Source organism: Nerophis ophidion, linkage group LG12 (assembly GCF_033978795.1).
Source record: "Nerophis ophidion isolate RoL-2023_Sa linkage group LG12, RoL_Noph_v1.0, whole genome shotgun sequence".
Taxonomy (NCBI): Eukaryota; Metazoa; Chordata; class Actinopteri; order Syngnathiformes; family Syngnathidae; genus Nerophis; species Nerophis ophidion.
In genome coordinates, this window is record NC_084622.1 from 36,892,189 (window position 1) to 36,919,126 (window position 26,938).

The 26,938-nt window shown below is 40.2% G+C and overlaps 1 protein-coding gene across 2 annotated transcripts; it reads left to right on the plus strand.

The window, feature by feature from the left end:
- The first annotated feature begins 117 nt into the window (after window positions 1-117).
- On the plus strand, window positions 118-26,938 carry slc17a8 (solute carrier family 17 member 8). 2 transcript variants are annotated; one of them, XM_061918085.1, is made up of 12 exons: window positions 118-218; window positions 6,200-6,455; window positions 6,518-6,636; window positions 11,637-11,751; window positions 11,844-11,931; window positions 15,174-15,260; window positions 21,466-21,608; window positions 21,686-21,835; window positions 21,920-22,052; window positions 22,190-22,300; window positions 24,672-24,799; window positions 26,196-26,938. In XM_061918085.1, exons 1-12 carry the CDS (start codon window positions 118-120, stop codon window positions 26,523-26,525), a joined length of 1,761 nt encoding a protein of 586 aa, XP_061774069.1. In that variant the 3' UTR covers window positions 26,526-26,938. The 2 variants fall into 2 exon arrangements, with proteins under 2 accessions (XP_061774069.1, XP_061774070.1); XM_061918086.1 differs by lacking the exon at window positions 21,686-21,835.

A 26,938-nucleotide genomic window follows, 5' to 3' on the forward strand; every position in this document is an offset into this window, starting at 1 on the left:
CTGCAGTCAACAGTGGAGTCAACATCTCGTGCCACAAGCCTATGAATGATGGACGTCTAGTGGATTTTGTCGGTCAGAGACGCCAAGATACCTTTTGCTTAACGGAGACCAGTCAACATGCCTTTTGGTGCTTTGGGGGGTTTGAAGGAGCAGGTGCCAAAGCCTGGAAAAGAAGATGTGAAGAGTACATTTGGGAATTCTTTAGGCAAACTGCAAAGGTAAGAACATTTTTTATTACAAAGAGAATGATGGGAAGAGCAATGTTTCATCTGTACTTTCAAAAAAACAGTTGAGTGCTGGTGTGTCACTCAGAGTCTGGCAGTATAGTATTATGTTAATTGTTATCAGAAGATACATATTTGGTTGTTGTGCTTGCCAGGCTGAGGAATGTATTTAATGACAATAATAATTACTTGATGTCTCATACATTACTGTGTTTGGTGCTGGTACATGCTTTCATACCGGTGATTATATCAACTCTTTTTTCTTTATTTTCTATTTGCAACATTTGGGGTGCTGAAGAAATAAAGATTGATCACCGAATTGCGAATCACATTTATTTTCAAAAATCTAATAAAAAAACAACAACAATATATATATATATATATATATATATATATATATATATATATATATATATATATATATATATATATATATATATATATATGTATATATACATATATTTATTCAAGGTTTCTGTGGTTTATCAGGTTTATCAGTTATACTGTTCTCAAAAACAGGGTTGAGCGGAATATATGTTAGGTCAGGAAAAAACACAAGAGGCTATATCATCTCTACAAGCCTGCTCATCAGGGGATTTATATAAAACCTAAATGTTTTTTTGTTTTTTTAACATTTGGCTGTTGGGCCAAATGGAGCTTTTATAACCTGTTTTGAAAATGTTTTTATTATGATTTTATACCAAATCAAATATGAGAATGGGTTACATCGAGAATTGATTATGAATTGGACAGTCACCCCAAAAATCGGAATCAAAATTGAATCGTGAGGAGTTGTAAAATTCACATCACTATGTAAATTGATGCGAATTATAAATGTGATGTAGGGTTATTCGCTCACAATATAAAATGTTTGAATCTTAACCTTAATTCACACATAAGCCAATTGTAAATTAGTATTTGTTAAATAAAACTGGTCAGTGTGGGGATAACTCATAAGAAAATGGCTTAACACTGTTCCAGATTGTGTAGGTAAAAAATAGTCACAATTTATTTTAGTAATGGTGCTCAATACTGACTTTACTTTATACCAATGATGTCCAGCACTTTTTTCCGATAGTGACATGTTGTGTAATTACTTGTCATATTTGTCATAATATTTTATATTAATTAATACATCAAATAGTTTCCAACACCCCCCGCGACCCTAAAAGGGACAAGCGGTAGAAAATGGATGGATAATACATCAAATTAAAATCAAATGTTATCGTCATTTATTGTCATATACATATGTCATTGTTATCATATTTTAATATTTGTAATACATCAAATTTTATTGTCATTTATTATCATATATACATATATATATATATATATATGTATATATATATATATATATATATATATATATATATATATATATATATATATATATATATATACATAGACAATCAACGTGACTAGGGGCAGAAAATGTATATATGTACATCATATATATATATATATGTATGTATATATATATATACGGTGGGGCAAAAAAGTATTTAGTCAGCCACCGATTGTGCAAGTTCTCCCACTTAAAATAATGACAGAGGTCTGTAATTTTCATCATAGGTACACTTCAACTGTTAGAGACAGAATAAGAAAAAAAAATCCAGGAATTCACATTGTAGGAATTTTAGAGAATTTATTTGTAAATTATGCTGGAAAATAAGTATTTGGTCACTTCAAACAAGGAAGATCTCTGGCTCTCACAGACCTGTAACTTCTTCAAGAAGCTCTTCTGTCCTCCACTCGTTACCTGTATTAATGGAACCTGTTTGAACTCGTTATCGGTATAAAAGACACCTGTCCACAGCCTCAAACAGTCAGACTCCAAACTCCACTATGGCCAAGACCAAAGAACTGTCGAAGGACACCAGGAAAAGAACTGTAGACCTGCACCAGACTGGGAAGAGTGAATCTACAATAGGCAAGCAGCTTGGTATGAAAAAATCAACTGTGGGAGCAATTATCAGAAAATGGAAGACATACAAGACCACTGATAATTTCCCTCGATCTGGGACTCCACGCCAGATCTCATCCCGTGGGGTCAAAATGATCATGAGAACGGTGAGCAAAAATCCCAGAACCACACGGGGGACCTGGTGAATGACCTGCAGAGAGCTGGGTCCAAAGTAACAAAGGTTACCATCAGTAACACACTACGCCGACAGGGAATCAAATCCTGCAGTGCCAGACGTGTTCCCCTGCTTAAGCCAGTACATGTCCAGGCCCGTCTGAAGTTTGCCAGAGAGCACATGGATGATACAGCAGAGGATGGGGAGAATGTTATGCGGTCAGATGAAACCAAAATCGAACTTTTTGGTATAAACTCAACTCGTCGTGTTTGGAGGAAGAAGAATACTGAGTTGCATCCCTAGCCACTGGATGCAGTTTTTGCACAATCAGACAAACGCTGCAATGTAAGTTATAGAAAAATATATAATAATATCTATTTTGAACATTTTGTCTACACAAAATATTTATTAAAAATCAATAGTCAACTAAAATAATATGTTCTCCTACTATCAACAAGTAAGACTGGCTAGACTTTGGAATAAATCGTCAAATAAGGATATACGGTTGACAACTATATAATTTGGAGATCTGCATGTTTCTATGTGGCACAAACATCCTGATAAGAACAAAGTAAATTGTGGAAATGTGGAATAAAGTAGAAGAAATGCTCCGTTTACAAAAAGTTTGTTTTTTTGTGTGGATTTTGTCGTGCACATGTGTTGCATGTACTGCACATATCGGATGAAATGTAGTTCAGGAGTGCAGGCTACTATTGAAAAAGATGGTAATGGAACAGGTGTAATCTACCTGAATGCAACCTGATAGCAAAAGTCTGGCAACCTTTTTGTGGCCTTGACTGCTTACCTTATGACCTCGGCATGACAACAGGGATGTTGTTACCTTTGTCGTTCATGCTTTTTTTCCACTTTTAAAGTGCCTTCACTGAGATGCAAGATTCAAGGGAATTTATTGTCTTTATGTCAACATAGTGTATATACCCCCCCATTTTTTGTATATATTGTTTTTCAAATCACCAAACATGTATATTGTGTAAATGTACATCATTTATCAATGTTTTAACATATTTTTTTATATACATGTTACAGGTTATATATCTTTTATTATTGAATGTATCAAATGTGATGAATATTTAATGGGCCACAATGGAAACAAGTATTTTGGCTTTTTGTGCCATCCATTTGCCTTTTTAAAGCACAACATGAATTCAATTCTTTAAGATGTCAATACACTTCTCAATCAATCAATCAAACAAATATAACAGCATTTTGGTTGAGGCTTTAAATAAAAGGACACGTTAAAAATAATGACAAACAAAAAAATGGTTACACTTTAGTGTAGGGAACATATTCTAAGTAACACAGACTTAATTTAGAGTCATTTGGACACTAGGAGAACACATTCTAAGTAACAAAGACTTGATTTTTATTTGGTTAGGGTTGGGGTTGGGGTTGGGGTTACGATTATGGTTAGGGGGTTAGGATTCGGGTTGCGTTTATCATTGGGGTTAGGGTCAGGTTGTATAATAAGGCCATGCAGAATAAGGCATTAATAAGTACTTAATAATGACTAATTAAGAGCCAATATGTTACTAATTTGCATGTTAATAAGCAACTAATTAATGGTGAATATGTTCCCCATACTAGTGAAGTGAAGTGAATTATATTTATATAGCGCTTTTCTCTAGGGACTCAAAGCGCTTTACATAGTGAAACCCAATATCTAAGTTACATTTAAACCAGTGTGGGTGGCACTGGGGGGAGGTGGGTAAAGTGTCTTGCTCAAGGACACAACGGCAGTGACGGATGGCGGTAGCGGGGATCGAACCGGCAACCCTCAAGTAGCTGGCACGGCCACTCTACAAACCAAGCTATACCGCCCCAAATACTGAAGTGATACCAAACAATTCTATTTGCAAATATTGAACTAAGATAATGGGTGATAAGTCATAAATAGAGTCAGGACTTGGTGATGGGTTGGTGACATGATCAAAGTACTCAGTAGCAGCAGAAGTGATAACCAAACAGCATAAATGACTAAAATTATTCATGTATGATTAATGACATGGCCAGTGAGCAGCAATTGACAAAATATTATGTACATAAAATGCACTTAGTGTAGGGGCAGGGGTCCCAGGGGGATGTCTGAGTGTACTGCAAGGGGATGGGGTGAGTATGATTACAATGGTCCCTCGTTTATTGCTGTTAATTGGTTGTGGACATGACCACGACATGCACATTTTGGCAAAGCAGGAATCATTAATTATGAATTTAATATTTTCATAGCCAGAATACATAAAAAAAACTGTTTACAAGGCTCTAAACATACTTTTTTGACACCTCTAGACATGAAATAAACCCTTAAATGAGTCATATTCAGATTTTAATGTAATGGTGGTCAAAATTCTGCATAGATAATGTTTTATAGACCGTGCAGGCTGCTTTCTGACCGTCTCGGCAGGATGCACCTTTTTGTGGGCTGTTTTGTTTATGTGGCTACACTTTGAGTCCGTCTTCTCGCCGTCAGTCTTTTTGATTGATTGACTGAAACTTTTATTAGTAGATTGCACAGTGCAGTACATATTCCGTACAATTGACCACAAAATGGTAACACCCAAATACATTTTTTAACTTGTTAAATCGGGGTCCACGTTAATCAAATCATGGTAATGAATGTTGTACGTTTTAATAAGTCTACTGACGGATAAAAGTTTGAGCTAAACGCTACTTCTTTTAAAAATGGCAACAGCAGAAGATGCATGTGCATGTACGAGCCAGTCTGTCCCGCAACAAGAGGATAGAGAAAAAGAAGGAATTTATTGACCACAGCACGGACACGCGCAAAGCTCTTCGGGTAAAACTTTATCATATATGGAGATATCCGCTGACGTCACTGATGGGAAGAATGTCACAAAAGGAGCCCATTCCAAATGGCTCTTTTGGAGGAATTTTGAAGGAAAGCAAGGTTGTTTTTTTTAAATATCTCCGCCATGCCTTCATGATTTGATTCGAAATGTTTGGGACTTTTATAAGTCCCAAATATGCAAAAACAGGTACTAATAGGTAAGCAAAGTTGTGTTTTGCATTATCAGTCTCCACAAGGGAAATTGTTCCACACAGTACCTCGGTTTCAAAGGATGGAAAGGGTAAGGATGGAAAGGATTATGCATGTATCAAGTAGACAAAAAATACACCATAGTAGCAATATAAAATATAACATGTATGATATATTTACATATATATATTTATATAATATGTAAATATTACATATATGTTATATTTCATATCGTTACTATATATATATACATATATATATACATATATATATATATATATATATATATATACATATATATATATATATATATATATATATATATATATATATATATATATATATATATATACATATATATATATATATATATATATGCTGTATGTATATATATATATATATATATATAATATGTAAATATTACATATATGTTATATTTCATATTGCTACTATGGAGCATTTTTAGTCTACTTAATACCTGCATTATCCTTTCCATCCTTATGTTATATTTTCGTATTGTTATAAATATATATATATATATATATATATATATATATATATATATATATATATCCTGCGATGATGTGGCAACTTGTCCGGGGTGTACCCCACCTACCGCCCGAATGCAGCTCTGATAGGCTCCAGTGACCCCCCACGACCCCAAAAGGGACAATGGTAGAAAATGTATGTATGTACTATATATATATATATATATATATATATATATATGTATATATGTATACAGATGGCTCTAGATGACCCCCCCACGACCCCAAAAGTGACAAGCGGCAGAAAATGGATGGATGGATGGATATATGCAAATAGGGAGTCACTATCTTATACACTGCATTTACAATACATGTCATTTGCTGCTGGCTCTGTAGGAAAATAGATGGCAGCAATGTAGAGGAGGAGAACCACATTGAACTGACCGAAGATGGTCGTCCGGTGGCGTCCACGTCTCGCCCTGCTCCGCTGTTGGACTGCAGCTGTGGAGGTCTTCCCAAGCGTTACATCCTCGCCATCCTCAGTGGTCTGGGTTTTTGCATTTCCTTTGGCATTCGTTGTAACCTCGGTGTAGCAATTGTGGAGATGGTGAACAACAATACAGTCTATATCAATGGCACTCAAGTAATTCAGGTAAGGACAATTCTTTTATATACAACGCTTCTATTTTAATCGGCCAATTCTTTTTTTTTTAGAAAGCACAGTTTAACTGGGATCCAGAGACTGTTGGACTGATCCATGGATCCTTCTTCTGGGGCTACATTGTCACTCAAATCCCTGGTGGTTTCATCTCCAACAAGCTGTCTGCCAACAGGTCATCTTTTTATTGACTTCTCTGTACGATGGTACTGTACTTTGGGTTTCGTACTTCCTACTTTTCCAAAATTTTTTGCCAAAATTACAAAGTACAAAAATGAAGACCAAGGAATGGGAAAAAGTTAGAGATGCAATGGGATCCATCCAAGATACACAACGAGTTGAGTTTATACCAAAAAGTTCTATTTTGGTTTCATCTGACCACATGACATTCTCCCAATCCTCTGCTGTATCATCCATGTATCCATTTTGGTATAAATTCAACTTGTCGTGTTTGGAGGAAGAAGAATACTGAGTTGCATCCCAAGAACACCAGACCTACTGTGAAGCATGGGGGTGGAAACATCATGCTTTGGGGCTGTTTTTCTGCTAAGGGGACAGGACGATTGATCAGTGTTAAGGAAAGAATGAATGGGGCCATGTATCGTGAGATTTTGAGCCAAAACCTCCTTCCATCAGTGAGAGCTTTAAATGGTTGACCAAATAATTATTTTCCACCATAATTTACAAATAAATTCTTTAAAATTCCTGCAATGTGAATTCTTGGATTTTTTTTCACATTCTGTGTCTCACAGTTGAAGTGTACCTATGATGAAAATTACAGACCTCTGTCATCATTTTAAGTGGGAGAACTTGCACAATCGGTGGCTGACTAAATACTTTTTTGCCCCACTGTGTATATATATATATATATATATATATATATATATATATATATATATATATATATATATATATATATATATATATATATATATATATATATATATATATATATACGTGTATTTATACAAACCCCGTTTCCATATGAGTTGGGAAATTGTGTTAGATGTAAATATAAACGGAATACAATGATTTGCAAATCCTTTTCAACCCATATTCAATTGAATGCACTTCAAAGACAAGATATTTGATGTTCAAACTCATAAATTGTATTTTTTTTGTCAAATGATAATTAACTTAGAATTTCATGGCTGCAACATGTGCCAAAGTAGTTGGGGAAAAAGAAATGTTCATCACTGTGTTACATCACCTTTTCTTTTAACAACACTTAATAAACGTTTGGGAACTGAGGAAACTAATTGTTAAAGCTTTGAAAGTGGAATTCTTTCCCATTCTTGTTTTATGTAGAGCTTCGGTCGTTCAACAGTCCGGGGTCTCCGATGTCGTATTTTAAGCTTCATAATGCGCCACACATTTTCGATGGGAGACAGGTCTGGACTGCAGGCGGGCCAGGAAAGTACCCTCATTCTTTTTTTACCAAGCCACGCTGTTGTAACACTTGTCTTGCTGAAATAAGCAGGGGCGTCCATGATAACGCTGCTTGGATAACAACATACGTTGCTCCAAAACCTGCATGGACCTTTCAGCATTAATGGTGCCTTCACAGATGTGTAAGTTACCCATGCCTTGGGCACTAATACACCCCCATACCATCACAGATGCTGGCTTTTGAACTTTACGCCTATAACAATCCGAATGGTTATTTTCCTCTTGGTTCTGGAGGACACCACGTCCTCTGTTTCCAATTGTAAGTCAGACCACAGAACACCTTTCCAATTTGGTTTGGTTGATATCAGTACTTCAGTCATCAACATTTATATCATCTGAGAAATGGACATTGTAACAGTGTAGGTCTGACTTGGTAGGATATGTACAGTGAGCAGCTCAGAAAGCAAACAAGTATATACATTGATGATTTACATTTGATTATTTACAATCCGGGGAGGTGGGATGTGGTGGGGGGATGGTGTTAGTCTAGGGTTGTAGTTGCCTGGAGGTGTTCTTTTAGTGTGGTTTTGAAGTAGGGTAGAGATGCTCTTTCTTTTTACACCTGTTTGGAGTGCATTCCAGGTGTAACCCCAAGACTGTTGTCTTTGTATGTTTGGGAAAGGCCATAAGACAAATACCAGCAAAAAAAACATGGCGGTGTGCTGAAAGGGTTAAAGCTGTGCTGTGCTTTGAGCGGTGCCGATGGACCAGATAACACTCCTGTAATAAAAGCTTCGCAGGAAAAAGCCGACACGCAACTGAGAGTTAATAATGAAAGATCCTGCCTCTGATTTCTTTCTGAAACACCAGCCACTGGAATATTACAAGTGTCACTTACAAACTGTTTTGGAAAAAAGAAGGGATGGGTGGATGTGGTGGAGGAGAAGTATAGGTATTTACTAAATGCAACTACTGCTATTCAATTTATTTTTTAATACATAAGTGCAGGTTGGTGCACAAATCCCGTACTGTAAATCAGGGGTGTCCAAAGTGTGGACTGGGGTCCATTTGTGTGCCGCGGTTTATTTTTAACAAAAAAAAAATGGGGGAAAATAGAGCAAAAGGTACAATTTGAAGTGAAAGACTGAATATTTATAATAATAATTGGTGTCAGAATGTGTCTTATTCTCCTTTAATTTCCTTTTCTCTCCAACGCAAATATACTATTATAGCGCTTCATTCATGGCAATGGTAAATGGTGAATGGGTAGTACTTGTATACCGCTTTTCTACCCCTTTTTAAGGAGACCAAAGCGCTTTCACAGTATTTCCCCATTCACACACTGATGGTGGGTAATGTTAAACATAGCACAGACAGAGTAGAGCGCAATCATCTGTGCCCAACAATAGGCAATGAAAACAATGGATATGACAAACTCGGTTGTTTGAATGACAAACTACACACTGATGACACTCTGTCCCCAAACAGAAAGCCTAAAAGGAACGGGAAGTCAGACACACACATTGGAAATTACTCTACTACAAGGATTTGGAGCCAATGTTTCACTCAATAATGTTGCAATCAAATCACTCCTCTGTATTAAATATAAAAAAGGTACAGTATCAAAAAGACAAACATGCCGGAATTTCCAGACTGTGAGATGCTTTTTGAACGCTGTGCTGCGGCTAATTATAATTCCAGGTTCACAAGCTTCACATGCCGTCAACGAATTTAGTCTCGTCACATCAGACCGATGAAATTGCCAAACGGATGTTTAATTTTGACAGCAGTTTTTAATTTAGTTTTCGTCATAGTCTTTTGACGAAAACATATTTTAGTTTTAGTCATATTTTAGTCACCTAAATTAATTTAGATTTAGTCCAGTTACAGTCAACTAAATTCCTCAACATTTTAGCCGTCTAAAATTCCGGTAAATTTTGTAAAATATAAAGTATAAATGATAACGTATATTTGAAGTTGTCTTGATACCACTTATAGGGGAAGTCTGTCCAAATGTGTCCTCTTTTCTTTCTTCCCAATGTGGGTGACATATTGTATCGACGTCTTGTATTGCGTCTTGTTTTCCAGGTAAAAAAACAAAACAGTGTCCATTGTAAAGATGCAAATTCTGATTGGATACTCTTTGGGCTTTTTACAACTGTGATTGGCAATTTTCTCCCGCCCACCTACAGATGAAATGTAATTTAAATGGAATTCGTCTAAGTCAATCTTTTTGTCCCGTTTTTTAATTTCATCATCGTTTTAGTCAACGTGCTTTTATTTTCGTTCAAGATCCGCCTTCTTTCCATCCATCCATCCATTTCTTACCGCTTCTTCCCTTTGGGGTCGCGGGGGGCGCTGGCGCCTATCTCAGCCACAATCGGGCGTAAGGCGGGGTACACCCTGGACAAGTCGCCACCTCATCGCAGGGCCCAGCCTACTTTTTATCAAGGGAAAATAGTTTGTTGACGATAACGAAGACAAACATTTTTATTTAACAAAATTAACGCTGCGCAGTACCAATAACATTTTTTACATTAAAGCATTTTTTACATTAAACCGGAAAAGGGTGGAGTGCCATCTCCGGGTTGGGGAGGAGACCCTGCCCCAAGTGGAGGGGTTCAAGTACCTAGGAGTCTTGTTCACGAGTGGGGGAAGAGTGGATCGTGAGATCGACAGGCGGATCGGTGCGGCGTCTTCAGTAATGCGGACGTTGTATCGATCCGTTGTGGTGAAGAAGGAGCTGAGCCGGAAGGCAAAGCTTTCAATTTACCGGTCGATCTACGTTCCCATCCTCACCTATGGTCATGAGCTCTGGGTCAGGACCGAAAGGATAAGATCACGGGTACGAGCGGCCGAAATGAGTTTCCTCCGCCGTGTGGCGGGTCTCTCCCTTAGAGATAGGGTGAGAAGCTCTGTCATCCGGGAGGAACTCAAAGTAAATCCGCTGCTCCTCCACATCGAGAGGAGCCAGATGAGGTGGTTCGGGCATCTGGTCAGGATGCCACCCGAACGCCTCCCGAGGGAGGTGTTTAGGGCACGTCCAACCGGTAGGAGGCCACGGGGAAGACCCAGGACACGTTGGGAAGACTATGTCTCCCGGCTGGCCTGGGAACGCCTCGGGATCCCCCGGGAAGAGCTAGACGAAGTGGCTGGGGAGAGGGAAGTCTGGGCTTCCCTGCTTAGGCTGCTGCCCCCGCGACCCGACCTCGGATAAGCGGAAGAAGATGGATGGATGGATGGATGGACATTAAAGCAAACACACTCACACAATCATCTAGTTGGCCATTTAGCACATTATGGACTCACCTTCATCACAAAGAAGTAACAACGGAAGGCACACGACGGAGCCCCAAAGCCAAAGACGGTCGACCCGTTCATTGAAAATTGAAAAAGCCGCCACATGAAATAAAAATCCACCACCACAAAGGCCCCAGAAAGGTTTGACAGCTGCGCGGAGAAGAAAGACGAGGATCCCGCTCAATAATTTTTCCAGTAGGCTACTGTATGACGTGTTACAGGCACTGTCTTTTTTTAAACTTTGTCACCAAGTTCATGAGTGAATATTTCATGGTTCAATGTGTACACCTGCTGTTTATAGACGTTTGTGGCCAATATACAGTATATTAAATAAAATGTGCCCGAAAATTAGGTGCGTGCAGCTTATATTTAACTGGGAAACTACTGTTATTTAAATTGCCCCTATAGCAAAATTACAACTGAGTCAGTCAAACAGTATAAACCTGCGCTGGATGATTTCTCACAAAATTACTTTTTTTTCTTCAGGGTGTTCGGCGCTGCCATTTTCTTGACGTCAGTGCTGAATATGTTCATTCCGTCTGCAGCAAGAGTGCATTATGGGTGTGTATTGTTTGTTCGCATCCTGCAGGGACTGGTTGAGGTAAGAATCCAAATAGTTAGTTTAGACACAAAAGAAGCTGAATGGAGATATTCACTGTTTACTTTATTATTGTTGGCATATTCTCCTTCTAGGGAGTCACTTACCCAGCGTGTCATGGAATGTGGTCAAAGTGGGCCCCACCTCTTGAGCGTAGTCGACTGGCCACAACATCCTTCTGCGGTGAGTTATGGCTGTCGAGATGAGATGCCAATAATGGGCAAAGTATAAAACAGTCTAAATGGCAGTAGAGACTAGTCAGTCAAGGACTGTGGGAGATTAACTGCAACTTTAGGGGAACAGTTTGGGGAAGTCTATTTTCTTGGAGTGTGACAATTACTTGATATCTAAATATATAGATTTATATTCCTAAGATTCAACTACATTGATTTGAGCTCAGCAAGTTTGCCCACTGGAAGATACTGTAGGTATCGAATCAAGATCGTTTTAAAAGTGAATTTATCAGTTCTATTGATCTACAAAAAGGAAAACGTTGGTTTTAAGAACAGCAGACTTTATACAAAGTTTAGCACTTTTAATGTTAAGGATCCATCCATCCATCCATCATCTTCCGCTTATCCGAGGTCGGGTCGTGGGGGCAACAGCCTAAGCAGGGAAACCCAGACTTCCCTCTCCCCAGCCACTTCATCTAGCTCTTCCCGGGGGATCCCGAGGCGTTCCCAGGCCAGCCGGGAGACATAGTCTTCCCAACGTGTCCTGGATCTTCCCCGTGGCCTCCTACCGGTTGGACGTGCCCTAAACACCTCCCTAGGGAGGCGTTCGGGTGGCATCCTGACCAGATGCCCGAACCACCTCATCTGGCTCCTCTCGATGTGAAGGAGCAGCGGCTTTACTTTGAGTTCCTCCCGGATGACAGAGCTTCTCACCCTATCTCTAAGGGAGAGCCCCGCCACACGGCGGAGGAAACTCATTTCGGCCGCTTGTACCCGTGATCTTATCCTTTCGGTCATGACCCAAAGCTCATGACCATAGGTGAGGATGGGAACGTAGATCGACCGGTAAATTGAGAGCTTTGCCTTCCGGCTCAGCTCCTTCTTCACCACAACGGATCGGTACAACGTCCGCATTACTGAAGACGCCGCACCGATCCGCCTGTCGATCTCACGATCCACTCTTCCCCCACTCGTGAACAAGACTCCTAGGTACTTGAACTCCTCCACTTGGGGCAGGGTCTCCTCCCCAACCCCATTAAAACAAATATGGCAGATAGCAACGGTGGTCGAGGACGGTCATAACAAATGCAAACAAACGCCACAAGACAATATCATTTATAGAACATAAAACCTTTCAGCTACAGCATGGTCGCAAAAGCCACAACAAAGACAATCGACACAACACAATGTAATATAAAGCCGCAAAACAACTTTAAGCCACAAAGGACGTGACCGACACATCAGAAGTGACAGCGGAGCTAATTGCGGCGTCATCCAGAACACAACATGAAGCGACAACACAACAACTGGCAGCCAAGGAGAAATCATTTCATGAGAAACAAATAAATAGAACAAATGGATGAAGGAGGCTATGGAAATGAGGAAGTGAACGGCCAACACCATTAGCAGAGATGAGGGGACATACATGCACACCTGGGACGCTGTCCTTCATCTGCAGCACCAGGGCGGAGAAAAGAGACTGTAAAATCGGGTCGGGAAACTTTATTTAGCAGGTAAATCTACTCTTAAAATGTTTTATTGAAAATTGCTTGAATGATGAAAATGTGAGCAGAAAAGGTTTCCTCTTGTTAATTCAAGTTATAAATGATAAATGGGTTGTACTTGTATAGCGCTTTTCTACCTTCAAGGTACTCAAAGCGCTTTGACACTACTTCCACATTTACCCATTCACACACACATTCACACACTGATGGAGGGAGCTGCCATGCAAGGTGCCAACCAGCACCCATCAGGAGCAAGGGTGAAGTGTCTTGCTCAGGACCCATCAGGAGCAAGGGTGAAGTGTCTTGCTCAGGACACAACGGACGTGACGAGGTTGGTACTAGGTGGGAATTGAACCAGGGACGCTCGGGTTGCGCACGGCCACTCTTCCACTGCGCCACGCCGTTAGAGTGTTAGAGTGTTGTTGGCACTTAATTCAAATACATGTGAATGCATTGGTCATTAATTGTTGTTTACTTGCTTGTTTGTATTCATAAATTATTTAGACCCAAAACCCTTACAACAAGTAACAGGAATTTAACCAGCAATATCCAGTATTTATTCACAGTCACGCTGGTTTATTTTTTTGTGCTTAGTCCCTTAATCGATTTAAACACACTGAATCGTTTTGAATCGTTGCCCGGATCATATTTGTTTAGTTTTCGACTCCCTCACTATCTGTTTTGAGCACCCCTGGGTTTGTGTTTTAATTGCCATGACAGCAGATTGTTTTCACCTGCCTCTGATTACTGTTCGGGACGCTCACATGCTCCTGAGCATTAATCAGAGAGCTACTTATTCCCTGCTTTCCACCACACTCAGTCTGGTTTTCTTATTTGCTTCTATGCAACAAGTTACGTTGATTTACCTTTGGATTCTTGAGCTAGGCTGAGCCATAGGTTTTCTTATTAGTTATTCCATTAGCTTCCCATGCTATCGGCAGGCTGTACTTTTGTATGTTGAATGACTTATAGCCATTAAATCATTTTCTTACCCGGAGTTACGTCTGCATCTTGGGAGAACGATCCACGCATCACCATGCAACCACAGCGTGACATTATCCGTTTAAAAAATGTATATCGTACCTGAATCGTATCGGCAACCACAAATTCTGAATTGAATCTGATTGTTGTTAAAACGCATCGTTGCACGCCCACTAATTTCTGTAACTCAATCAGTTCACAAAGCAAAGGTCCATAAAGGAATGACTGCACGAGTACAGGACAAATAAAATATACAGGCCGGATAAAAAGTCCATCAAGACATCATTAGACATTTTCTATTTTGAAATTATGTAATGACTTGTGTCTGTGGGCAGCACGGTGTGCCAGGGGTTAGTGCATGTGCCTCACAATCCAAAGGTCCTGAGTAGTCCTGAGTTCAATCCCGGGCTCGGAATCATTCTGTGTGGAGTTTGCATGTCCTCCCCGTGACTGCGTGGGTTCCCTCCGGGTACTCCGGCTTCCTCCTACTTCCAAAGACATGCACCTGGGGATAGGTTGAACGGCAACACTAAATTGGCCCTAGTGTGTGAATGTGAGTGTGAATGTTGTCTGTCTATCTGTTTTGGCCCTGCGATGAGGTAGCGACTTGTCCTGGGTGTACACCGCCTTCCGCCCGAATGCAGCTGAGATAGGCTCCAGCACCCCTCGTGACCCCGAAAGGGAGAAGCGGTAAAAAATGGATGGATGGCTGGACTTGTGAGTGTATATTACTGCTACAACAATAACATGAGATTAATTTTCCCAGGTTCCTACGCAGGAGCTGTGATCGCCATGCCTTTGGCTGGAGTGATGGTACAGTACGTCGGCTGGCCTTCAGTGTTTTACATCTACGGTAAGAACATGAAGATGCATGAAAAAATGTAATGTGGTTGCCCATATAGACACATTTGACTATAGTCGAATGAAAACAAAAAAAGGTCCTGGTGTTCTGATCTACTAAGAACTGAAAATCACGCGCTAAACAGCGTGTGCAAACTATAATATTGGGTGTACTATAAGTGGGTGTGTTGCGTGTCATCTAGTAAGAGTATGTGTACAACATGTGACGTGTTTCTATGTTTTGAAATATGCAACAGACATGTACCACTTTTAATGAGCATTTCAGTGGCAGTCCTGCAGTGCATCTACAATGGAACCTACTTTTTTGTGCACTGAATATGCATGCTGGAAGATGCTGGCACTAACTTTGAGAGTGCATTGGAATCTTCGAGATATGCATAAAGCAGGAAGTTTTTTTCCCCATGAAAAAACAAGTGTCAATCAATCAATCAATCAATCAATGTTTACTTATATAGCCCTAAATCACTAATGTCTCAAAGGGCTGCACAAACCACCACGACATCCTCGGTAGGGCCACATAAGGGCAAAGAAAACTCACACCCAGTGGGACATCAGTGACAATAATGACCCAGTGGGACGTCGGTGACAATGATGACTATGAGAACCTTGGAGAGGAGGAAAGCAATGGATGTCGAGCGGGTCTAACATGATACTGTGAAAGTTCAATCCACAATGGATCCAACACAGTCGCGAGAGTCCAGTCCAAAGCGGATCCAACACAGCAGCGAGAGTCCCGTTCACAGCGGAGCCAGCAGGAAACCATCCCAAGCGGAGGCGGATCAGCAGCGCAGAGATGTCCCCAGCCGATACAAAGGCAAGCAGTTCATGGCCACCGGATCGGACCGGACCCCCTCCACAAGGGAGAGTGGGACATAGAAGAAAAAGAAAAGAAACGGCAGATCAACTGGTCTAAAAAGGGAGTCTATTTAAAGGCTAGAGTATACAAATGAGTTTTAAGGTGAGACTTAAATGCTTCTACTGAGGTGGCATCTCGAACTGTTACCGGGAGGGCAAAATCGCCAACAGACACCAAAAACAAATCAATTGAATTTGTTTGAATCAGTCCCTTAAGTCATCCAGCAGCTATAAAATTATAAAAATATATTGCTGAATAGATGATATGTCTAATATTTGTATTTTTGACAGTCCATATACAACAGTATGTTTACAAGCATAGGTAGAACGGAGCTGCAGAGTGATTGCCTCTTTTCTCACAGCCATTTCTGCGCAACTCCTCGTTTTCACATTTCACGCACATAAACACACACAAAAAAGCTCTGGCAGAACAGTTTTAGTCTTGATAAATCACACTGTATGTGCTAAATAATCTTCTTCTCCTGAGGATCCTAATATATTCTGCATATTCGTGGAGATAGACAAGCTAAATAGCTTGTGCTCCTTATTTTGCCCACTCAACAGGTGCAGTCCTCTGCACACGAGCTTAGTCGATCAGCTTTGGGTAGGTTATCAAGTTTGTATTTGTTTCACTACATGCCAAACTTTAGTAGATCAGGCCCTATTTGTTGTGTTAGGGTTCTATAATTCGCCCTGCGATGAGGTGGCGACTTGTCCAGGGTGTACCCCGCCTACCGCCTGAATGCAGCTGAGATAGGCGCCAGCGACCCCCCCCCCCCCCCCCCCCCCCCGACCCCAAAAGGCACAAGGGGTAGAAAATGGATGGATGGATGGGTTCTATAATTCTTGACTGTCTGTAAAGCTGAGTCCTGTTCAGTAATTTGATGAACAGGCGAGTGAAGAGAAAAAAGATATAGAGTGTGTGCAGGGCAGTTTAAATGCCTACTGAAATGAGATTTTCATATTTAAATGGGGATAGCAGGTCCATTCTATGTGTCATACTTGATCATTTCGCAAAATTGCCATATTTTTGCTGAAAGGATTTAGTAGAGAACATCAACGATAAAGTTCGCAATTTTTGATTGCTGATAAAAAAGCCTTGCCTTTACTGGAAGTCGCAGACGATGACGTCACCCGTGTGAGGGCTCCTCACGTCCTCACATTGTTTTTAATGGGAGCCTCCAACAAAAAGAGCTTTTCAAACCGAGAAAACGACAATTCCCCCATTAATTTGAGCGAGGATGACAGATTCGTGGCTGAGGATAGTGATAGTGAAGGACTAAAAAAATAAATAAATAAAATAAAGTAAAAAAAAAAAAGGCGACTGCATATTGAGCGATTCAGATGTTTTTAGACACATTTACTAGGATAATTCTGGGAAATCCCTTATCTTTCTATTGTGTTGCTAGTGTTTTAGTGAGATTTTATAGTACCTGATAGTCGGAGGGGTGTGTCCACGGGTGTCTTGACGCCAGTCTCTAAAGGAAATTAGTCACGGCAGCAGCAGCACGACAGAAGTTCCGCTGAGCTCCGGTAAGAGGCGACTTTTTACCACAATTTTCTCACCAAAACAAGTGGTCAGGATCCATGTTCGTTTGACCGCTCTGATCCATAGTAAAGCTTCAACTCCGGGATTTTTAAACAAGGAAACACTGTGTGTTTGTGTGGCTAAAGGCTAAAGCTTCCCACCTCCATCTTTCTACTTTGCCTTCTCCATTATTAATTGAACAAATTGCAAAAGATTCAGCAACACAGATGTCCAGAATACTGTGTAATTATGCGATAAAAAGAGACAAATTTTAGCCGTTAGTGGTGCTGCGCTAATATGTCCCCTCCAACTTGAGACGTCACTCGCACGCGTCATCATTCCGCGACGTTTTCAACAAGAAACTCCGCGGGAAATTTAAAATTGTAATTTAGTAAACTAAAAAGGCCGTATTGGCATGTGTTGCAATGTTAATATTTCATCATTGATATATAAACTATCAGACTGTGTGGTCGGTAGTAGTGGGTTTCAGTAGGCCTTTAACTATATAATGAAGAGGGAAGCAGTTTCAAGAGTCCAAGGGCTCAAAATGTGGATGTTTTGTCAGGTTATATTTCTTTGAAACTGCGTTTACTTAAATGCAAATCAAACACATCGTCTTTCACACCGCACTGTCAATAAATTAATTGCAGCATGTGCAGCTCGTAAAGAAAAAGAAACTCTAGTTTTTGTTGTTCAATTAGTTGTACTTCTTTACGCTTCTTCCTTCATTCATGCTTGTAAGACTGAAAATATAAACATAAAATAGACCTAAATGTACACCGTCCATTGTGTATTTTATAAAAAAAAAAATAGAAGGTTTAGTGTTAATATATCTACACAATAAACTACAAATGGTTACACATATTGAAATTACACATCATTCACACACCAAACATTGTATGTGATTGATCGCTGTTGGCGTTGACGCCGTCTACTGGTCAAATTTAGCACTACATGCATTAAAAGAAGTTTGAACGTTACTCTCAGACAAAAAAATCGGCATGACCTCAAATACAAAAGACATCACTGGGTCAGCAATTTCAATACAAAACCAACTAAACTATCTTTAAGCACAAATTATATCTACTTTCAAATGTTTGAACAACTTTCGTGAGGAAACCCGCAGCTGGGATTTCTACCATTTTTGCTGCTTGTCTGGATCAATGTGTCCGTCGCTTAAAAGGTCCGCAGGAAACAATGACTCAAGCACTTGCTCAGGGTAGAAGTTAGAACATTCATACTTTACTGTCCAGTCCTTGTTAAAAGCCTGATTTTTGCTATTTATGATTTTTTTTTTCCTATAGGGTTGATTCTAATCACCCCACTGCTGCTTCACTGTGACACGTAAACCTCACTGTGGCTCCCTGCTGGGTGGCGAAAGTACGCCATACATGATCAACCCTAGTTTTAATTGTTTCAACAAGCCTATTTGGGTGATGTTCGGCGAGCCGAATGAAAAGCTTTGGCGGTCCAGATATGGCCTGCGGGCCGCCAGTTGCACAGGGCTGAGCTAGTGTGTAGATAGGTGTTGAAGAAGACTACTGCTGGTTGGGAGGTTTTACGCATTAACCTGGGATTTCCACTAGATGCGTAATGGCTGCTATACAGCTAGGTTGTCCCTCCCGGGTGTCCAGCCTTTGATTGATATTTATTTACTCTCCCTCCCTTCCCAATATCACCTGTTTTCCACCTTTTTTAAATGGCTGATCCGTTGGCGGTCCTTTTCTTGTCTCCCTGTAATGTACAGGACTGTCTCAGAAAATTAGAATATTGTGATAAAGTCCTTTTATTTTCTTTAATGCAACTAAAAAACATGAAAATGCCATACATTCTGGATTCATTACACATCTGAAATATTGCGAGCCTTTTATTATTTTAATATTGCTGATTATGGCATACAGCTTAAAAAAACTCAAAAATCCTATCTAAAAAAATTTGAATATTTCCTCAGACCAAGTAAAAAAAAAAGATTTATAACAACAAAACAAAATCAAACATCTAAAAATGTCAATTAATGCACTCAGTATTTGGTTGGGAATCCTTTTGCATGGATTACTGCATCAATGTGGTGTGGCATAAAGGCAATCGGCCTGTGGCATTGCTGAGGTGTTATGGATGCCCAGGATGCTTCAATAGCAGCCTTTAGCTCATTTGCATAATTTGGTCTGGTGTCTTTCAGCTTCTTCTTCACAATACCCCACAAATTCTCTATGGGGTTTAGGTCAGGAGAGTTGGCAGGCCAATCGAGGACAGTAATGCCATGGTCAGTACGCCAGTTACTGCTGGTTTTGGCACTGTGAGCAGGTGCCAGATCATGCTGGAAAATTAAATCATCATCTTCATAGAGCTTTACAACAGATGGAAGCATGTACACAGCTGCATTGACTCTGGACTTGATGAAACACAGTGGACCAAAACCAGCAGCTGACATGGCTCCCCAAACCATTGCTGACTGAGGAACTTCCGTTTCAAGAGTTCGGAGTGGCTTGACCATGGGAATACGGCTATTGAAGCTGTATCTGTTGAAAAGCTCCATGGGGATGATGATTTCATTTTCCAGCATGATCTGGCACCTGTCCACAGTGCCAAAACCACCAGTAACTGGTGTACTGACCATGGCATTACTGTCCTCCATTGGCCTGCCTACTCCCCTGACCTGAACCTCATAGAGAATTTGTGGGTTATTGTGAAGAAGAAGCTGAAAGACACCAGGCCCAATAATGCAAATGAGCTAAAGACCGCTATTGAAGCATCCTGGGCATCCATAACACCTTAGCAATGCCACAGGCCAATTGCCTCCAGAATGTATGACATTTTCATGTTTTTAGTTGCATTACAGAAAATAAAGGACTTTATCACAATATTCTAATTTTCTGAGACAGTCCTGTATGTCTGCTCTTGGTGGGACTGTGCCGAAAATTTTATTTCAGTTCTTATATTTCTTGTACATGTTAAGCATTGAAAATAAACAGCACCTTGGACTTGAATAAAACATTTTGGAGTAGATATTTATTTGGCTTCAAAAATCTCACATTGGGTCATCAACATGTAACAAATTGATTTAGCAAAACGGTCTACCAAATTTCCACTTCAGGGCCATAAATCATTGACTATAACTTTATAAATATTATCATCACTGATCATTCATCAACTGTGGGGAGGACTTTAATGTATCCAGTCCATCTATTAAGACTATATCACGGCAAGCCATTTGAAGATGTTATCTCACTAATGATAGTACCTGTAACCACTCACAGGTTGGACTACTTCTATTCCTCAAACATTTAGTTTGAGAAAATGTTGTGATTGTAGTAACATCCAATCATCTGCTAAATTACTCAAAGTCTCTCTCTTCTAATCCACACACACACATGCCAGAAGGTCAACTCCATAGCCACAGCCAAATAACATATATAAATTAAAAAGGCCCTAAGAAATTAGTACAGGGAGGGTATTATTACCCAACCATTTGTAATGTCTAAAGGTGGCAGCTGAGATTTCATAAGCATCCACTGGGATTTGCATAATAACCCTTATCTGAATTGCTTTGTAGATTGCTTAAATCGATTAATACTGACATGAAATTCACATATTGCCAGATATGTTTTAATAAAAATCCACTTTGCTTTTTCACGTGATACGATCTCATGATTTATTGCTGTAAAATACCACTTTCCTGTCTGGGTTCTGTGACTCATCATTTCATCTGAATAATAATGACACGTCTCAGGTGGAGGTTTCAACTTGACAACCGTGACGGGCCCTCATCAATACTTCATATGTCCATTCACGCTTGTGTTTCATTCCCGGTAAGGTGTTTTTGGCATCATATGGTATGTCCTATGGCTCCTGTTGGCATATGGGAGTCCAGCAGTGCATCCAACCATTACGGATGAAGAAAGGCTATACATTGAGTCCACCATCGGTGAAACCATCCATCATCTGAGTATGGCTGAGGTTGGCGACATTGCACTACCATCACACATATTTTAACCCCCCACTAAACTGGAGTTGTTTCTCTCTTTGTGGTTAAGAAATTCAAGACACCATGGCGTCGGTTCTTTACGTCCATGCCGGTGTACGCCATCATAGTGGCCAACTTCTGCCGCAGCTGGACCTTTTATCTGCTTCTCATCAGCCAACCGGCGTATTTTGAAGAGGTCTTTGGTTTCCCCATCAGCAAGGTTGACCTGTTTTTATAGCGAGGGATGTATCAGGGTGCTTTTATTTATACAACATGCCTTGTCAATGGATTATTGCCTTTGCAGGTGGGGATTCTGTCTGCTGTGCCCCACATGGTGATGACTATTGTAGTTCCCATTGGAGGACAGCTGGCGGACTTTCTACGCAGTAACAAAATCCTGACTACTACAAATGTGAGAAAACTCATGAACTGTGGAGGTATGTTCAGGAAACCAGGATTTACAATGTAGGGAACACACGTCTTAAACCAGTAAAAAAACATTTAGTTAAACAATGTCTCCAATGTGTGATAATGATGACTATCAAAACTTTTGTGTGGAATTTTGTTTCTGCAGGATTTGGTATGGAGGCTACTTTTCTGCTGGTGGTTGGATTTTCACACACCCGAGCAGTAGCCATCTCCTTCCTGGTGCTTGCCGTTGGCTTCAGTGGATTTGCCATCTCAGGTACGACTTCTTTCTTACTCTACTTGTTTTTTTAACTACAGACTAAGGCTTTGTTCACACTGCATGGTATGATGCTGAACTCTGATTTTTTTTGTAAAATCAGATCTTTTTTGTATAGTCCTTCACGTTACTGTCAGGCTTGTCACAGACAGTTTTGTTATATTTAGTTTTTTCCTCCTTGTTTGTGTTTTATTTCCTGTCAGCACTCTTATTTTGGTTCCTTTTCCTGCACGTCTCCCTGAGCGCTTGTTACCCTCACCTGTACCTGATTGGCAGTCTGGCACACAATTGCCAATCAGGCTACTATTTATACCTCCTTCTCCCTCCAGTCAGTGCTTTAGTATTGTATGTGGTGGACTGCTTGCTGTCTCCGGTTGTCCCTGGTTCCTCGTCTCTGTTAGTTGTTTTCTGGTTCCTGTGTGCTGTTTGCTTTTTCCTGGTTCCTGTTTACTGTATGCTGTTTCCAGTTTGCCTGTTTCCTGTTTCCTGGTTCCTGTTTTGCTGCATTTTATTTTTGATATTAAAAGTTATATTTTCCTGCAACAAACCTGCCAACATGGGGTTCATCACAAACACTCCCTGACAATTACCCCCAAAAATGTGATGTTTAATTTTAAAGAAATGGGTTTGTCCAGGCTGCCCGGTCCTTGGTCAGTTCTGTTGTTTTGTCCATGAAAATGCCAGTACCAGAGGTGTTGAGAATGTTCTGGATGATGTCTCTCCAGCGTGTCATAGGGTCGACTTTATAGAAGTTGCCAGTGGCTGGAAGGTTTATGCCACAGGACAATTGCTGCGTGCAAGTGGTCATGCCGACACAGGCGGCTTAAAAAGAAATACATGAGCTCCATTGTTGTGTGTTAATACTGTTTATTTTTATCTTGTTGTTTAAAGGCCTACTGAAATGAGATTTTCTTATTTAAACGGGGATAGCAGGTCCATTCTATGTGTCATACTTGGTCATTTTGCGACATTGCCATATTTTTGCTGAAAGGATTTAGTAGAGAACATCCACGATAAAGTTTGCAACTTTCGGTGATAAGAGAAAAGCCCTGCCTCTACCGGAAGTTGCAGACGATGACGTCACATGTTTGATGGCTCCTCACATATTCACATTGTTTTTAATGGGAGCCTCCAACAAAAAGTGCTATTCGGACCGAGAAAACGACAATTTCCCCATTAATTTGAGCGAGGATGAAAGATTCGTGTTTGAAGATATTGAAAGCGACGGACTAGAAAAAAAAAAAAAACGCGATTGAATTGGGACGGATTCCGATGTTTTTAGACACATTTACTAGGTTAATTCTGGGAAAACCCTTATCTTTCTATTGTGTTGCTAGTGTTTTAGTGAGTTTAATATTACCTGATAGTCGGAAGGGTGTCTCCACGGGTGTCTTGACGCCAGTGTCTCAGGGGAGTCTATGGCAGCTATGGACGGCACAAGCTCAGATTTTCTCCGGTAAGAACTGACTTTTTAACCACAATTTTCTCACCGAAACCTGCTGGTTGACATTCGGTAGGATCCATGTTCGCTTGACCACGCTCTGATCCATAGGAAAGTTTCACCTCCAGGAATTTTAAACAAAGAATCACCGTGTGTTTGTGTGGCTAAAGGCTAAAGCTTCCCAACTCCATCTTTCTACTGTGACTTCTCCAATATTAATTAAACAAATTGCAAAAGATTCAGCAACACAGATGTCCAAAAAACTGTATAATTATGCCGTTAAAGCAGACGACATTTAGCTGTGTGTGTGCGCAGCGCTCATACTTCCTAGAAACCCGTGTCGTCTTGCGTACACGTCATCATTACACAACGTTTCAAAGACGAAACTCCCGGGAAATTTAAAATTGCAATTTAGTAAACTAAAAAGACCGTATTGGCATGTGTTGCAATGTTAATATTTCATCATTGATATATAAACTATCAGACTGCGTGGTGGGTAGTAGTGGGTTTCAGTAGGCCTTCAAGTGTCTACGGGGTACTGACATTGAATGATACCAGGATTTCATCACCATTAGTGGTGGACTTCACCACTAATACCTTAGTGGTGAAGTCTGGAGTTGTAGATATATGGATACAACCAGTGGTGTCTGAATTGCGTCTAGATTTTTGTCAATGTTGTGAGGAAAGATGTTGCTGAAAGTCGGCCCGAGTTTAGCTTTTTTCATGGGAATTTTAGACAATACGGACTGCAAAAGACTCACCAGTCACAGCTGGTAACAGCTGGTAAGGACTGACATGTGAACACACTACCAAAGACATAAGCATCCAATCATTCAGAACTGAATCAGCCTTTTGGTGTTTTTTCTGTATTTCCATGAACTGGATGACTGAGAATCTAAAGAGACAAACCTGTGCTTTTTGTGTTGGCAGGTTTTAATGTCAATCATCTGGACATTGCTCCTCGCTATGCCAGTATCTTGATGGGCATATCCAATGGGGTGGGAACACTGTCTGGAATGGTGTGTCCCCTGATTGTTGGTGCCCTGACCATACACAAGGTACAACATGTTATACAGTAGTACAGTGGTTCTCAAATGGGGGTACGCGTGCCCCTGGGGGCACTTGAAGGTATGCCAAGGGGTACGTGAGATTTTTAAAAAATATTCCAAAAATAGCAACAAATAAAAAATCCTTTATAAATATATTTATTGAACAATACTTCAACAAAATATGAATGTAAGCTCATAAACTGTGAGAAGAAATACAACAATGCAATATTCAGTGTTGACAGCTAGATTTTTTGTGGACATGTTCCATAAATATTGATGTTAAAGATTCATATTTTTTTTTGTGAAGAAATGTTTAGAATTAAGTTCATGAATCCAGATGGATCTCTATTACAATCCCCAAAGAGGGCACTTTAAGTTGATGATTACTTCTATATGTAGAAATCTTGATTTTGCCTGTGTATCGGCTGGGGACATCTCTGCGCTGCTGATCCGCCTCCACTTGGGATGGTTTCCTGCTGGCTCAGCTGTGAACGGGACTCTCGCTGCTGTGTTGGATCCGCTTTGGACTGGACTCTCGCGACTGTGTTGGATCCATTATGGATTGAACTTTCACAGTATCATGTTAGACCCGCTCGACATCCATTGCTTTCCTCCTCTCCAAGGTTCTCATAGTCCTCATTGTCACCGACGTCCCACTGGGTGTGAGTTTTCCTTGCCCTTATGTGGGCCTACCGAGGATGTCGTAGTGGTTTGTGCAGCCCTTTGAGACACTAGTGATTTAGGGCTATATAAGTAAACATTGATTGATTGATTGATTCATAATTGAATCACTTGTTTATTTTTCAACAAGTTTTTTGTTATTTTTATATATATTTTTTCCAAATACTTCAAGAAAGACCACTACAAATGAGCAATATTTTGCACTGTTATACAATTAAATAAATCAGAAACTGATGACATAGTGCTGTATTTTACTTCTTTATCTCTTTTTTTCAACCAAAAAGGCGTTGCTCTGATTAGGGGGTACTTGAATTAAAAAAATGTTCACAGGGGGTACATCACTGAAAAAAGATTGAGAACCACTGCAGTAGTACACCATTAACTTCATCACAGCAATTATTTTGATGTGGTCATATAGCCAGATCTAGTCAACAGAAAAAGTTGTATATTGTTAATTTCGAGGAGGCCTCAATAAAGTATTACGTTTTAAACTGCTCAGTCCACAGGATCACAATGACACATCATCCTCAATGCACCAGGATGTAGCCTCCAGCATTCAAACAAGAATAGTTCTCCCATCATAAATTATTTCAGGCAAAAGTTAATCCTGCAAATACTGTAGCTGTGTTTCAAAGGCGGGTGTTTTTTTTTTTTTTGTACTAGAAGTTGTGGATCAAAAGTGCTACTTTCAGAATATGCATTGAATTGGTATCCTCTCACACAGACTCGACTGGAGTGGCAGAATGTCTTTGTCATAGCATCGATGGTGCACTACTCAGGGGTCATCTTCTACGCTATCTTTGCCTCGGGAGAACAACAGGACTGGGCCAACCCCGAAAGTACCAGTGAGGAGAAATGCGGCTTTGTTGAGGAGGACGAACTGGCTGAAGAGTCTGAGCTCAACAGCGAGAGCCTGGCGGCCCCCAAAAAGACTTACGGAACAACGGCTGGTGAAGTGGGTCGGAAACACGACTGGAAAAAGAAAAGAGGGGTTACCATGCAAGAAGAAGAAGAGCATTACGCTAATGGGGACTATCAGGATGGATACCAGTAAAATGCCCTGCGGGGTTAAAGACGTTCACACTTTGTTGAAGATTAAACTTTCCAATAGTGGATTGCTGGAGCAACAGGAAAAACATCAAAAACCTCTAAAGTCAACATGCTAAAGTGTTCAAATTTATGAGGAGTTCATCATTTTCAGCTGATTTTTTTGAGTCACCTATGCAACATGCGTCCGTTTGCGAGCAAGCCCCAGTGATAAGTGTGTTAGTGTTGTTTTTCCTTGACCGTATAAGCTGTTACGGAGTGACATACTGCTGGATCTAATGGCATCATGTACAATAGTTTTGTCTGCCTTTACAAAATATAGTAATAACATCCCCCAAGGATAATATTGTAACATAAGATTGTTTATTTTCAGAATGTGCAAACTAAATTGGTGGTTTATTGCGAGCTATTCCAAATTTG